At 44.9% G+C, this 14,597-nt stretch overlaps 1 protein-coding gene across 2 annotated transcripts in view; it reads left to right on the top strand.

The window, feature by feature from the left end:
* Positions 1–14,597, top strand: part of osbpl11 (oxysterol binding protein-like 11) — a 140,684-nt gene that overhangs the window by 102,861 nt on the left and 23,226 nt on the right. For both annotated transcript variants that reach the window (XM_072262093.1, XM_072262094.1), the window contains one exon: positions 968–1,457. In XM_072262093.1, coding sequence (XP_072118194.1) covers positions 968–1,457 — 490 coding nt within the window. The remainder of the gene's footprint in view (positions 1–967; positions 1,458–14,597) is intronic.

Raw genomic sequence — 14,597 nt, 5'->3', positions numbered from 1 at the left:
AAAATTCAGGCCCATGAGGGAAATGCGGAGGATGAATTAGTTAGCTGCTTGTTATAAGTAGACGACACGTGATGATTGTAGGAGCCAGGTGTATCCATTTTCTGTCTGTCCGTATTGTGTTGCGTGTTTATAATGGATAATTTGTCACGTGGGTTGGGGCGTGGTAGAAGCAAAGAGTTTAGTTAACTATTCATATTTTGTCTGACTTATTTTTAGTTTTGGGTGGAGCCAGTGAATGGGCCACGGGTTGACTGCTAAATACTCTTAAATATCTTTAAGAATGCTTCACTACGTTTAAATAGGCTAAGACTACTTATTTCATGATATTGCTAGCTTTAGTTTCATTAGTTTTTATCATTACAAGATAGTTCATTTTGCTGGTTTTTCAATAAAGGGTTGAACATACTTTCTTTGATTTTGTAACTTTGTTGTGGGTAGTGCATCATACAGTGTCAGCTTCCCCCCCCCCCATGCTTAGTCATGGTTTGTTTTTAATTAATCGCTACAATAATGATGAACATATTAGCCAACTAAATCATTTTTTTTTTACATTTTTAGAGATAAAATGCAAAACAGAATAAGCCCTTCCAGTCCAACAAACCACACTGCCCAGCAGCCCACCTATTTAGCTCTAGTCTAATCACAGGACAATTTACCTACTAACCATTACATCTTTGGACTGTAGGTGGAAAGCCAGGAAGTCATGGAGGAATGTACAAACTCCTTACAGATAGTGCCGGAATTGAACTCTGAACTCCTCTCCGAGCTGTGATAGTGTTGAGCTAACTGCTATGCTACCACTTTATGAAGAGCAATGCTATGAAACTAGTAAAGGAGCTTGAGTGAAATGTCAAGATGAACTAATTGACTTACCTAGTCCAGAACTATCTTGTGTCATTACTTGCTGGATATCACCTGGTTAAAACTTAACATAATTTAGCAATGTTTTTTTCTGTTTCCACTGTAGGTGGTCCTTCCAACCTTTATCCTGGAGAAACGTTCACTACTGGAGATGTATGCGGATTTTATGTCCCACCCAGACCTCTTCATTGCTATCGCAGATGGTGCTACTCCTGAAGAGAGGATGATCCGTTTTGTTGAGTATTACCTCACCTCATTCCACGAAGGCCGCAAAGGAGCTGTAGCTAAGAAACCGTACAATCCAATTATTGGTGAAACATTTCACTGCTCATGGAACGTACCAAAAAACGCCAGCAGTGTATCGTGTAATACCTCATCACAGAGTTGTCTGCTGAAATCAGAGTGCTCTGATGGCTTGGAGGGAAGAGGCCAGTCAGACTATCTTTTAAGATTTGTGTCAGAGCAGGTGTCCCATCATCCACCTGTCTCAGGATTTTATGTAGAGTGTGAAGAGAAAAACATATGTGCAAACACTCACGTATGGACAAAAAGCAAGTTCATGGGCATGTCTATTGGAGTCGTAATGATTGGGGAAGGTAAGATGCAGTTCTTTCTGTCTCAAAGTGAGAAATATGAACAAAGTATCTTTTAAATTGGGGACAATGTTATGAAACAGCAACATTATAGTAACTAAGTTATGACAAATGGGAGTTGAATTCTTTCTCAAATGTCATGAGTACTATTAAGCTGATGCTAATACAATAGTTGCAAGCTATGTGTGTGTCTTGTAGCATTTGATTGGAACTTACAAATAGCTTAATATGACTAGACCCTAAATCACGATAAAGTATGCACTTCGTGCTTTAATGCGTGTTGTACGATTATTGAATCCAATGATTTATTCGAAAATTCCTAGGGAAAAATATAAGTGTCCATGATCCTTTCAATAACTTTACTCTGTCAGGTGTCACGGAAAGACTCCTAAATACGTGGTTAAAAGATTAACAGAATTGTTTAAAGGAGAATGACAAGATATAATCTATAAACTGCTTTCTATAATTGTTTTTACTAAGTGTCTTTGATCTGACTAGATGTGTCTACATGCATTTTCTGTGAACAGATGATGACATTGATGAAAAGGGTTAAAGAGGTAAAAAGGAATGTTTCATTGAAGTACTCTCGATAATCTATTGGTCTCCAGCTGAAAGAATTTGGTTTCTTAATTTTGTACTCATAGAGGGAATGTTGGAACTTAATTTCCAGTATTAAACAAAGTTATATCTGCATTGAAATATTACTTCTCAAAGGTTTTAATCTAAGTCTATGTGGGGGGAAAAATATGGTAGGTTTCAGCTTATACTCGTGTTACCCAAGTAGACGGTTTACAATTGAGTTCTCAAGTAGCAATGAAGTAAAATTATTGTTCCCTTTTTCTTTTGTAATTCAGCTTTACCCTCCGAGGAAGTAAGTCACTGAATACCATTTAAGTCAGAGTTAGATAAATACTTGAAAAGTTGTCACGTTAAATGGAAATGCATCCTATATCAGAAAGTTATTGGTCTTTTATCCTGTATTGCATAACATTTAAACACTGTGGGGAGGAGAATGTTCTTGCCCCTTGGGGAAACTTTAATAGGGAGCTCTGACAACATTTTCAACTAGCAGTGCTTCCGAGTCCAGGGCGGAGTCCACTGCTGAGCCTGGGCCAAAACTTCACCTTGCTAAGCTGAGGACAAGCCCCTCAGCTTTATTCCTGCTATGTATAGCAGAGCCCTGTTCATTTGAATGGGGTTCCTGAATGGAAGAGGTATGCAATGGGGGTCTTTTCATTATTTTAGAAAATTTAAAATAATTATTAGTTGAATGTATTTTTAAAATAATTGTGTGCATTTATTTTATCTTTGTTTAAATGTCTCTGATTCTTAAAAATATTTGAAGCAGTTGAGAAGGCATTTGACAGTACATGTCAAAAATCCATCGTAGTTTGAAAGTGGGGCTCGAGATCCACTGCCCTAGCCCTAGTGGATGCAGACAGATCACTCCACCTTGAGCTCCTTTATCCAGGTGGCTGCCAAAAGTTAGTGTGTAGGCAGTGCTTGTGAGGCTAAAGCAGGGGTTCCCAACCTGGGGTCAGAGACCCCATGCTAAATGGTATTAATCAATGGCATAAAAAAGGTTGGGAACTATTGAGATAAAGCTAGGTTAATGTTTAATAATGGATAGCAAAAACACCTCATTCTGTGGCTCAAATTGCTTGATTAGCTTGTTGTATTGGATTAATTTATTGATTGCATCTAAAACCAGTTGCATTTATGTTATTTTTTAAATAATAAGACATCTAAGTCATTTGGCCCTCTCAGAAATATTTTTGAGCTGAGTCGCTATCTTAATTCCAATTTAAAAGAAATGTCATGGTTTACATACCATTATTTTGATTCAGTTGTTTGAGCTCTGCATTTTCAAGTTTATTAGACTCGCACTTTCCATTGTCATATCCTTCATTCCAGCATTCTCCAAATATTGTATGATCAGCCAAGTTATCATGGAGAGAAATCAATTAGGACCAAGTCCCTTGGACTTAATAGTATTTGTAGATTATTCATGTGACTATACTGAAAAAGAAATGACCTGGCCTCAAGATACAGTATAGTTTTGTTAAATACAGTTAGCAAAATTATTCTTATCACAAGAAATTCTGCAGATGCTGGAAATCCAGAGCAACACGCACGCAGTGCTGGAGGAACCTGCAGGTCAGGCAGCATCTGCGGAAATGAATAAACAGTCAACATTTCGGTCGCAGCCCCTTCTTCCTATCATTGGCTGCATTCAGAGCTTTCATATGATCCATTTTCTTGACAAAGCAAGTCAATGTTACTGCCTTATATAATTTGCCACATGTAATCTTTTTGAGAAATTTGTGATTAACTTTGATTCTAGTTTTTTGTAAAGAAACTGAAGCTTGCCTTTGATGTTCAGTGTTGCAAATTGTTTTTTTGATGGTTCTTGCTATCTGGAGCTGTGTTAGTACTGTAAAAAGCTCCGGTGGTACAGAAATTGCCTCCCTGGAGAGTATCCAGGGAGCAAATCTAGGTACTGACTTGAGTCATAATGATTCATGAGTTCAGCTGAATGAATACTTCAAAGTTGCACTTTGGGAGGACCAACCAGGGTAGGTCTTACACAGTGAGTGGTAGGGTACCGAGGAGTGTGATAGAACAGGGGTCCCCAACCGTTTTTGCACCGCGGACCGTTTTAATATTGCCAATATTCTTGCGGACTGGCCGACTGGGCTGGGGGGTGTTCAAGTAGGGTTAAACTCACCTCAACATGTCTTTTACAGTTAGGGTTGCTAACTTTCTCACTCCCAAATAAGGGCCAAGAGTAGCAGTCAAATACAGGACACTTGTGTTTACCCCGAGAAAGACTACCATGACCATGAAGCCTTGCGTAGGCACCTGTGTGCGCATGCACGTACGTGCCGATTTTTTTCCCACATATCGGTTTTGGCTTAATCTTCCCGACTATACTGTACATACATTATTTCTATTTTATATAGGCTGTGAATTTATCATATCATTCCTGCTTTTACTATATGTTAGTGTTATTTTAGGTTTTATGTATTATTTGGTATGATTTGGTAGGTTATTTTTTGGGTCTGGGAACACTCAAAAATTTTTCCCATATAAATTAATGGTAATTGCTTCTTTGCTTTACGCCATTTGGGCACGAAAGGTTTCATAGGAATGCTCTACCTTAGCTGGGGAAATACGGGACAAACCAATTTAGCCCAATATACGGGATGTCCCGGCAAATTCGGGACAGTTGGCAACACTATGTTCAAGTTCAACAGTGCATAACGGAATGAGGAAAGGTGCAGCTGACTCATATGGTTTCCTCGCGGCCCGGTAGCACATGCTTCGCAGCCCGGTGGTTGGGAACCACTGTGATAGAACAGAGGGATCTGGGAATATAGATCTATAGTTCCTTGAAACTGGCAACACTAGATGGATGGGGTCATAAAAAAGAGCTTTTAGCAGTAGGGCTTCATAAATCAAAGTATTGAGTACAGGAATTGGGCTGTTATGTTGAAGTTGTATAAGACGTTGGTGAGGCCCAGTTTGGTGTATTGCATCCAGTTTTGGTTACCTACCTACAGGGATTAATTAAATTAGATTGAATGAGTGCAGAGAAAATTTACAAGGATGTTGCTAGGACTTGACCAGAATTACAGGGAAAGGTTGCATAGGTTTGGACTTTATTCCCTGGTACTTAGAAGATTGAGAGGAGATTTGATAGAGTTATACAAAATTGAAGAGTATAGATAAGGTAAATGCAAGTAGACTTTTTCCACTGAGGTTGGGTGAGACTGCAACTGGAGGTCATGGGTTAAGGGTGAAAAGTGAAATGTTTAAGTGGACTATGAGGGAGGGTTTCTTCTCTTGCTGGTGAGAGGGTGGAATGAGCTGCCAGTGCAAGTGGTGGATGTGGGTTTGATCTCAAGATTTACAAAAATTTTGCGTAGGTAGATGGATAGGAGAGGTATGGAGGTCAATGGTTTGGGTGCAGGTCAATGGGACTAGTCAGATTAATGAATCCGCACAGAGTATGGGCTGATGTGCCTGTTTCTGTGCTGTAGTATTCTATGACCCTAACTCTATGAATGCTGTCACCTGTACATATTAATTCAGCGTTGTGTGACTGAAATTATTTATCACATTTGACACCAAGTAGTGATCACACCCCCTATGTCAGCAAAAATACTTGCTTTGCAAATGTTTCCAGGACTGATGCCAGCCTGACATCTTACTAAATTTGTTACTGAGATTCTTTCAGCATTTTTCCTCATAATTCCAATCCTAAGGCATCATTATTGAGATAATTATGCCCTGTAGTCCGATTATTGGAGCTCGAGAACATTCCTGGGACTAATGAAATTCTTTCAAATTCTACAGAGACATTTTTCCCCTATTCATCTTGTAGACTAAAGAAAGTAAGACCAAAGCTGAGGTGAGCAAAAACAACTTGAAAGTTATGAAGGATGACAAACTACTGTTGGCAACAGACCCACTGATAAGGTTGCTTCACCTGAAATCATTGGTTGCCTTGCCTATAGTCGTCTTTCTAATGGTGTCTGTCTGTTTGAGCTCATGTAGGTTATTTCAACTAGATTGTTTATGTTTGACTGTCTGGATTTGGAAGTGTGATGTTTTTCTTATTATCCCTAATTTATTGGCATACATCTTTAAAGCTGTGCGTGATTCCGAGCCTGACATGGATTGAGATTCTAGCTGTGTGTCAATTTTAGGCTTAATGAAGTTTTAGGGTGCAGTCCAGAGATCTATGTGACCTTTTCTGAATTGTGGATCAGAGTTGAACAATTTCTTGTGTGAACGTTCTTCAAGAGTGCGCAATTATAAAATCTAACTTTTGGAGGGATACTGGGGGGCTGAGGATGGGAGGGATAATGCGGGTCTGAGGGCAGGAGGGAGACTGGAGGGTTTGAGGGCAGGAGGGAGTCTGGGGGACTCTGAGGGCAGGAGGGAAACTGTGGAGGGTTCTGAGGGCAGGAGGGAGTCTGTGGGGGGTCTGAGGGCAGGAGGGAGACTGGGGGGGGTCTGAGGGTAGGAGGGAGACTGTTGGGGGGTCTGGGGGGAGTCTGAGGGCAGGAGAGAGACGAGGGTCTGGGGGCAGGAGGGAGACTGGGGGGTCTGAGGGCAGGAGGGAGACTGTGGAGGTCTGAGGGCAGGAGGGAGACGGGGGTCTGAGGGCAGGAGGGAGTCTGGGGAGGGTCTGAGGGCAGGAGGGAGACTGGGAGGGGTCTGAGGGCAGGAGGGAGACTGGGGGGGTCTGAGGACAGGAGGGAGACTGGAGGTCTGAGGGCAGGAGGGAGTCTGGGGATGGTCTGAGGGCAGGAGGGAGTCTGGGGAGGGTCTGAGGGCAGGAGGGAGACTGTGGAGGTCTGAGGGCAGGAGGGAGACGGGGGTCTGAGGGCAGGAGGGAGTCCGGGGAGGGTCTGAGGGCAGGAGGGAGACTGGGAGGGGTCTGAGGGCAGGAGGGAGACTGGGGGGGTCTGAGGACAGGAGGGAGTCTGGGGAGGGTCTGAGGGCAGGAGGGAGTCTGGGGAGGGTCTGAGGGCAGGAGGGAGACGGGAGGGTCTGAGGGCAGGAGAGAGACTGGGGGGGTCTGAGGGCAGGAGGGAGACTGGGAGGGGTCTGAGGGCAGGAGGGAGACTGGGGGGGGTCTGAGGGCAGGAGGGAGTCTGGGGAGGGTCTGAGGGCAGGAGGGAGACTGGGGGGTCTGAGGGCAGGAGGGAGACTGGAGGTCTGAGGGCAGGAGGGAGACTGGGGGGTCTGAGGGCAGGAGGGAGACTGTGGGTATCTGCGGGCAGGAGGGAGACTGGGGGGATCTGAGGGCAGGAGGGAGACTGGGGGGGTCTGAAGGCAGGAGGGAGACGGGGGGGGTCTGAGGGCAGGAGGGAGTCTGGGGATGGTCTGAGGGCAGGAGGGAGTCTGGGGAGGGTCTGAGGGCAGGAGGGAGACTGTGGGTATCTGCGGGCAGGAGGGAGACTGGGGGGTCTGAGGGCAGGAGGGAGACTGGGAGGGTCTGAGGGCAGGAGGGAGACTGGGGGGTCTGAGGGCAGGAGGGAGACTGGGAGGGTCTGAGGGCAGGAGGGAGACTGTGGGTATCTGCGGGCAGGAGGGAGACTGGGGGGATCTGAGGGCAGGAGGGAGACTGGGGGGATCTGAGGGCAGGAGGGAGACTGTGGAGGTCTGAGGGCAGGAGGGAGACTGTGGGTATCTGCGGGCAGGAGGGAGACTGGGGGGATCTGAGGGCAGGAGGGAGACTGGGGGGGTCTGAAGGCAGGAGGGAGACTGGGAGGGGTCTGAGGGCAGGAGGGAGACTGGGGGGGTCTGAGGACAGGAGGGAGTCTGGGGAGGGTCTGAGGGCAGGAGGGAGACTGTGGAGGTCTGAGGGCAGGAGGGAGACTGTGGGTATCTGCGGGCAGGAGGGAGACTGGGGGGATCTGAGGGCAGGAGGGAGACTGGGGGGGTCTGAGGGCAGGAGGGAGACTGTGGGTATCTGCGGGCAGGAGGGAGACTGGGGGGATCTGAGGGCAGGAGGGAGACTGTGGGTATCTGCGGGCAGGAGGGAGACTGGGGGGATCTGAGGGCAGGAGGGAGACTGGGGGGGTCTGAAGGCAGGAGGGAGACTGGGGGGGGGTCTGAGGGCAGGAGGGAGACTGGGGGGTGTCTTAAAAATGTAATACGTTACAGGGAGGTGACACACTTAGTCTGGTCATTAAAGTTCCATCAAAAGTGATTGATTATCCTCATTCTAACAATTGTAAATTGGAGGACTCTTCACGGAGCACCTCCGTTCCATCTGTAAAAGTAGATCTTCCAGGTGGCCACACACCTTAACTCTAGATTCCCATTCCTGTTCCGACCTGTCGGTCCGTGGCTTCCTCTTGTGTTATGATAAGAGTACCCTTGGTGGAGGAGCAGCACCTGGTATTCTGTAGCCTCCAACCTGATGGCATGAACATCAATTTCTCCTTCTGGTCAATTTTTCCCCTCCCTCTTTCTTCTTCTATTCCTCACTCTTGCCTCTTGCCTCTTCTTCTCAGCTGCCTATCACCTCTTGGTGCCCCCCTCCTTTCCTTTCTCCTATCATCCACTCTCCTTTCCTATCAGATTCCTTCTTCTCCAGCCCTTAACCTTTCCACCTGCCTGTCTTCACCTATCATCTTCGAGCTAACCTCCTTCCCCTCCCCCCAGCTTTTTATTCTGGCTACTTCCCCCATCCATTCCAGTCCTGAAGAAGGCTCTCAGCCCAAAACGTTGACTGTTTCTTCATTTCTGTAGATGCTGTCTGACCTGCTGAGTTCCTCCAGCATTTTGTGTTTTCCTTGTTCTAAATTATGTGTTAATAATAATGTAACTACCCCCACACAGCATCTGAGGTTGCAATAGGATTCTGTTCTATTCTAATGGTTGCTTTCATGTGAACTTACATGTATATTTAAATATGTAACTGCTAAACGGGCTTACAACTTTGAACATGGTAGAACCAGATCAATTTATGGCACTGGCTTTTTGTTTCAAATGGAATTTTATCCAAGAAAAATTAACTAGATAATCTACTAAATTGCATTTATCCTGTGACCACTGGAGAGAAAACATTCTTGTGGAAACAAATTGCAACTCTCTGCCCTATCTTGGAGATAGAACTCCATTTTCGATCTCCCTCAACATGCCCTCCATGCCTCTACCACAACTCTCCATTCTATCTGCAAACATTAAATACTCCTTGTTTGTATAATCACGGCCCCTTCTGACATTACTGCCACCACCACCTATTCGATCTTTGCCCATTTCTGACCTCCTCCCAGGTTGGAGATTAAGAAATAAAAACCCTGTGCTAAACTCTGAGTTAGTTAGTTATTAGATTTTGAAGGTCACTTTTAGTAGCTTCAGCTGCAGTGCAAGTTAAAACAATTATTTTACCAAATTGGTTGTATTTGGCATTGAGTATAAGATCATTTAACTTGAAAGACATATATAATGAAAAACTTATACATATTTAGACTGAACTTAAAAGTTCTGCTCACAAAGAATATAACATGATGGGTGTTATACAGTGTGTTAGTAAAATAATTTTGCATTCTCTGTGTAGTTTCTTCCACACATCATGGATCTGCTATCAATTCAAATCATCCAATAATATTAAGATTCATGGGTGCAGCCAGATTTTTGTGTTTACCATTTCTTTGTTATTGTCCCTCTGACTAAATGGTATGTTGGCTTTCATCGCATGTAGATTTGAATAGAGGAGCAAAAGTATCTAGCCACAGTTGTAGAGGGTTCTGGTGAAACCCCATCTAGAGTTTTCTGTGAGGAAGAATGTTCTTCCCATGGAGGGAACTTTAGCAAAGCAACACATCCAAAATGCTGGAGGAACTCAGCAGTTCAGGCAGCATCTATGGAAAAGAGTAAACAGTCTATATTTCGGGCCGAGACCCTTCCTCAGGACTGAGAAGAAAGGGGAAGATGCCTGAATAAAGAGGTGGGAGGAGGGGAAGGAGACTAGCTCGAAGATGACTTTCCCGTGGCCAAACATTTTAATTCCCATTCCTGTTCTGACCTGTCAATCCATGGCCTGCTCTTGTGCCAAGACGAAGCCACTCTCAGGGTAGAGGATCAACATCTTGTATTCTGTCTGGGTCCCCTTGAACCTAATGACATGAATATCAATTCCTCCTGGTGAATGAAGTTCACCCTCTCCCCATTCCCCAATCTGACCTTTTACTTCCCCTACGTCCCCTCCTCCTTCCCTTTCTCCTATTGTTCACTCTTCTCATACTAGATTCCTTATTCTCCAGTTCTTGACCTTTCCCACCCACCTGACTTTGCCTATCACCTTCCAGCTAGCCTCTTTCCCCTCCTCCCACCTTTTAGTTCAGAATCTTCCCCCTTCCTTCTCAATCCTATGGAAGGGTCTCGGCCCAAAACGCCAACTATCTGTCCATTTCTGTAGATGCTGCCTGAACCCTCACAAGGCAGAAGGTCCAGATGGAGTACCCGGTAAGGCTCTGAAAACCTGTGCCAACCAGCTAGTGGGAGTATTCAAGGACATTTTCAGCCTTTCACTGTTATGGGCGGAAGTTCCCACTTGCTTCAAAAAGGCAACAAGTATACCAGTGGCTAAGAAGAATAATGTGAGCTGCCTTAATGACTATCGCCCAGAGGCACTCACATCTACAGTGATGAAATGTTTTGAGAGGTTGGTCATGACTAGACCTGACTCCTGCCTCAGCAAGTTCCTGGACCCATTGCAATTTGCCTATTGCCACAATAGGTCAATGGCAGACACAATCTCAATGGCTCTTTCCACGGCTTTAGACCACCTAGACAACACAAACACCTATGTCAGGGTGCAGTTCATCAACTATAGCTCAGCATTTAATACCATCATTCCGACAATCCTGATTGAGAAGTTGCAGAATCTGACCCTCTGTACCTCCATCTGCAATTGGATCCTCGATTTCCTAACCAGAAGACCACAATCTGTGCAGATTGGTGATAACATGTCCGCTGACTGTCAACACTGGCGCACCCCAGGGGTGTGTGCTTAGCCCATTGTTCTGCTGTCTATATACTCATGACTTTGTGGCTAGGCATAGCTCAAATACCATCTATAAATTTGCTGAAGATACAACCATTGTTGGTGGAATCTCAGGTGGTGATGAGAAGGTGTACAGGAGTGAGATATGCCAACTAGTGGAGTGGTGTCACAGCAACAACCTGGCACTCAACATCAGTAAGACAAAAGATCAGATTGTGGACTTCAGGAAGGGTAAGATGAAGGAACACATACCAATCCTCATAGAGAGATCAGGAGTGGAGAGAGTGAGCAGCTTCAAGTTCCTGGGTGTCAAGATCTCTGAGGATCTAGCCTGGTCCCAACATATTGATGTAGTCATAAGGAAGGCAAGACAGTGGCTACACTTTATTAGGAGTTTGAAGAGATTTAGCATGTCAACAAATACGCTCAAGAACTTCTATAGTTGTACCCCCCAATCCCCCTCCTTCCCGTGCATAAGCGGCAGTGAGCAACGACCCCCCCCTCCCCCCACCAGCAAAAAAAAGCGCATCGGTACCATCACCGAGCCCAAGTGTGTGCTGAGCAATAATAAAGACACAGACCAAAGTTACCCCAAAGGCTTTGAATTTCATCTGAAATTTGACAAACTACAGGTTCTCTCTCTCCCTGGCAAGGGAGAGGGAAGTGTCCCCCATTTTCACAGTGAGTGGAAGACATAACAACAACCAACTGGCTTATGATCTGAAAAGTCCATTTAATTGCTTTTTTCAAGCTCTGTGTCCGAAGATAGCGAAGACCTCAGGTCTTCAGGCCCACAGCAAAAGAATTTCTGGCCTCCCCAACGACACACGAGCCTCATGCCATGACACCAACCCTCGATCCATCCATCTCTAGAGCCCCGAGATCTTAGGCTTCTGAACACGATCGAGATTCTCAGGCCAAACCCTTGGCATGTAGAATAGCGGCCAGTCGTGGAACCCCGAGAACAGGTCCCATTCTCGCAAAGAACCGAAGCCTGCGTGTAAATCCAGGTCAGGGTCTTCAAAAGAACCCTGAAAGGGAAAAATAAAGATATTAAAGGTAGGAATAGAGCTGTTTCTGAAGATGCAAGTGGAAGAGTCACTGTTGGGCGCTATCGTCCCTCATAAGCTCCACCCTCTAGTTTACATATTTATTTATTGTTATTATTGTATTTTTTTTTCTCTTCTATATTATGTATTGCATTGAACTGCTGCTGCTAATTTAACAAATTTCATGTCACATGCCGATGATAATAAATCTGATTCTGAATCTGATCTGCTGAGTTCCTCCAACATTTTGAGTGTGTTGTCTCCAACATCTGCAGACTCCCTCATGTTTTTTGAATTTTAGCAAAGGTTTATTCACTGGGATAAGAGAGAATGAGAAGATCTCATAAAAGTCTAGCAAGACTAGACAAACTGGATACATGGAGCATGACCCTGATGTCTGGATAGACCAGAACTAGCGGTCAGTGTTTGAATACATGGCTGGCTGTTTTGAAACTATCTTTACCTAGTGAATGGTGAGCCTATGGAATTTTCCACCACAGAAGACAGTGGAAGTTACTAAGTACACAGTGCCTATAAAAAGTATTTAACCCCACCCCCGGCGTAAGATTTCATGGTTTGTTGTTTTACAACATTAAATCACAGTGAATTTAATTTGGCTTTTTTGACACTGATATACAGAAAAAGATTCGTGTCAAAGTGAAAATAAATCACTACAAAGTGATCTAAATTAGTTACAAATATAAATCACAAAATAATTGGCTGTATAAGTATTCACTGGCTTCAAGTCAGTTTCTTGTAGATTCACCTTTGGCGGCAATTACAGCCTTCAGTCCGTATGGATCTGTCTGTATCAGCTTTGCACATCTGGAGACTGCAATTTTTCCCCACTTCTTCTTTACAAAACTGCTCAAGCCCTGTCAGAGTCATAGGGATCCCAAGTGAACAGCCCTTTTCAAGACCAGCCACAAATTCTCAGCTGAATTGAGGTCTGGACTCTGATTCTCACCTCTCACGGCTGTGTCTGAAAAGAGGATGCTGTCCAAGTTGCATGCCATCTTGGTCAATGTCTCCCATCCACTACATAATGTACTGGGTGGGCACAGGAGTACATTCAGCCAGAGACTCATCCCACCGAGATGCAGCACAGAGCGTCATAGGAAGTCATTGCTGCCTGTGGCCATCAAACTTTACAACTCCTCCCTTGGAGGGTCAGACACCCTGTGCCGATAGGCTGGTCCTGGACTTAATTCATAATTTACTGGCATAATTTACATATTACTATTTAACTATTTATGGTTCTATTACTATTTATTATTTATGGTGCAATTGTAATGAAAACCAATTTCCCCCTGGGATCAATAAAGTATGACTATGACTTGGCCACTCCAGGACATTAACTTTGTTGCTTTTAGGCCATTCATGTGTAGCTTTCACTTCATCCTTTGGGTCATTGTCTTACTGGAAAACAAATCTTCTACCAAGTCACAGTTCTCTTTCGGACTGCATTAGGTTTTCCTCCAGGATTTCGCTGTATCTTGCTGCATTCATTTTACCTTCTACCTTCACAAGCCTTCCAGGGCCTCCTGCAGTGAAGCATCCCCACAGCATGATGCAGCCACCAACATGCTTCACAGTAGGGTTGGTGTGTTTTTGATGATGTGCAGTGTTTGCTTACGCCAAACATAGCATTCAGTCTGATGGGCAAAAAGCTCGAATTTGGTTCCATCAGATCATAAAACCTTCTTCCAGCCGACTTAAGAGACTCACATATGCCTTCTGACAAACTTCAGCTGAGATTTCATGTGAACACGAGGAAATCTGCAGATGCTGGAAATTCAAGCAACACACACAAAATGCTGATGGAACACAGCAGGCCAGGCAGTATCTATTGGAAGAGGTACAGTCGATGTTTCGGGCCGAGACCCTTCATCAGGACTAACTGAAAGAAGAAATAGTAAGAGATTTGAAAGTGGGAGGGGGAGATCCAAAATGATAGGAGAAGACAGGAGGGGGAGGGATGGAGCCAAGAGCTGGACAGGTGATTGGCAAAGGGGATACGAGAGGATCATGGGACAGGAGACCCAGGGAGAAAGAAAGGGGGAGGGGAGTCCAGAGGAAGATGGAGAGCAGGCAAGGAGTTATAGTGAGAGAGATAGAGGGAGAAAAAAAGACAGGGAAAAAAGGGATAAATAAATAAAGGGATGGGGTAAGAATGGGAAGAGGGGCATTAGCGGAAGTTAGAGAAGTCAATGTTCATGCCATCAGGTTGGAGGCTACCCAGACGGATTATAAGGTGGTGTTGCTCCAACCTGAGTGTGGCTTCATCTTTACAGTAGAGGAGGCCGTGGATAGACATGTCAGAATGGGAATGGGATGTGGAATTAAAATGTGTGGCCACTGGGAGATCCTGCTTTCTCTGGCGGACAGAGCGTAGGTGTTCAGCGAAATGGTCTCCCAGCCGGTGTCGGGTCTCGTCAATACATAGAAGGCCACATTGGGAGCACCGGATGTAGTATATCACCCCAGCCGACTCACAGGTGAAGTGTCGCCTCACCTGGAAGGACTGTCTGGGGCCCTGAATGGTGGTGGTTCCTCCCTCCC

The sequence above is a fragment of the Mobula birostris genome, chromosome 6 (assembly GCF_030028105.1).
Source record: "Mobula birostris isolate sMobBir1 chromosome 6, sMobBir1.hap1, whole genome shotgun sequence".
Taxonomy (NCBI): domain Eukaryota; kingdom Metazoa; phylum Chordata; class Chondrichthyes; order Myliobatiformes; family Myliobatidae; genus Mobula; species Mobula birostris.
Note: the sequence above shows the minus strand (reverse complement) of the source record. Positions and strands in the feature narration are given on the sequence as shown.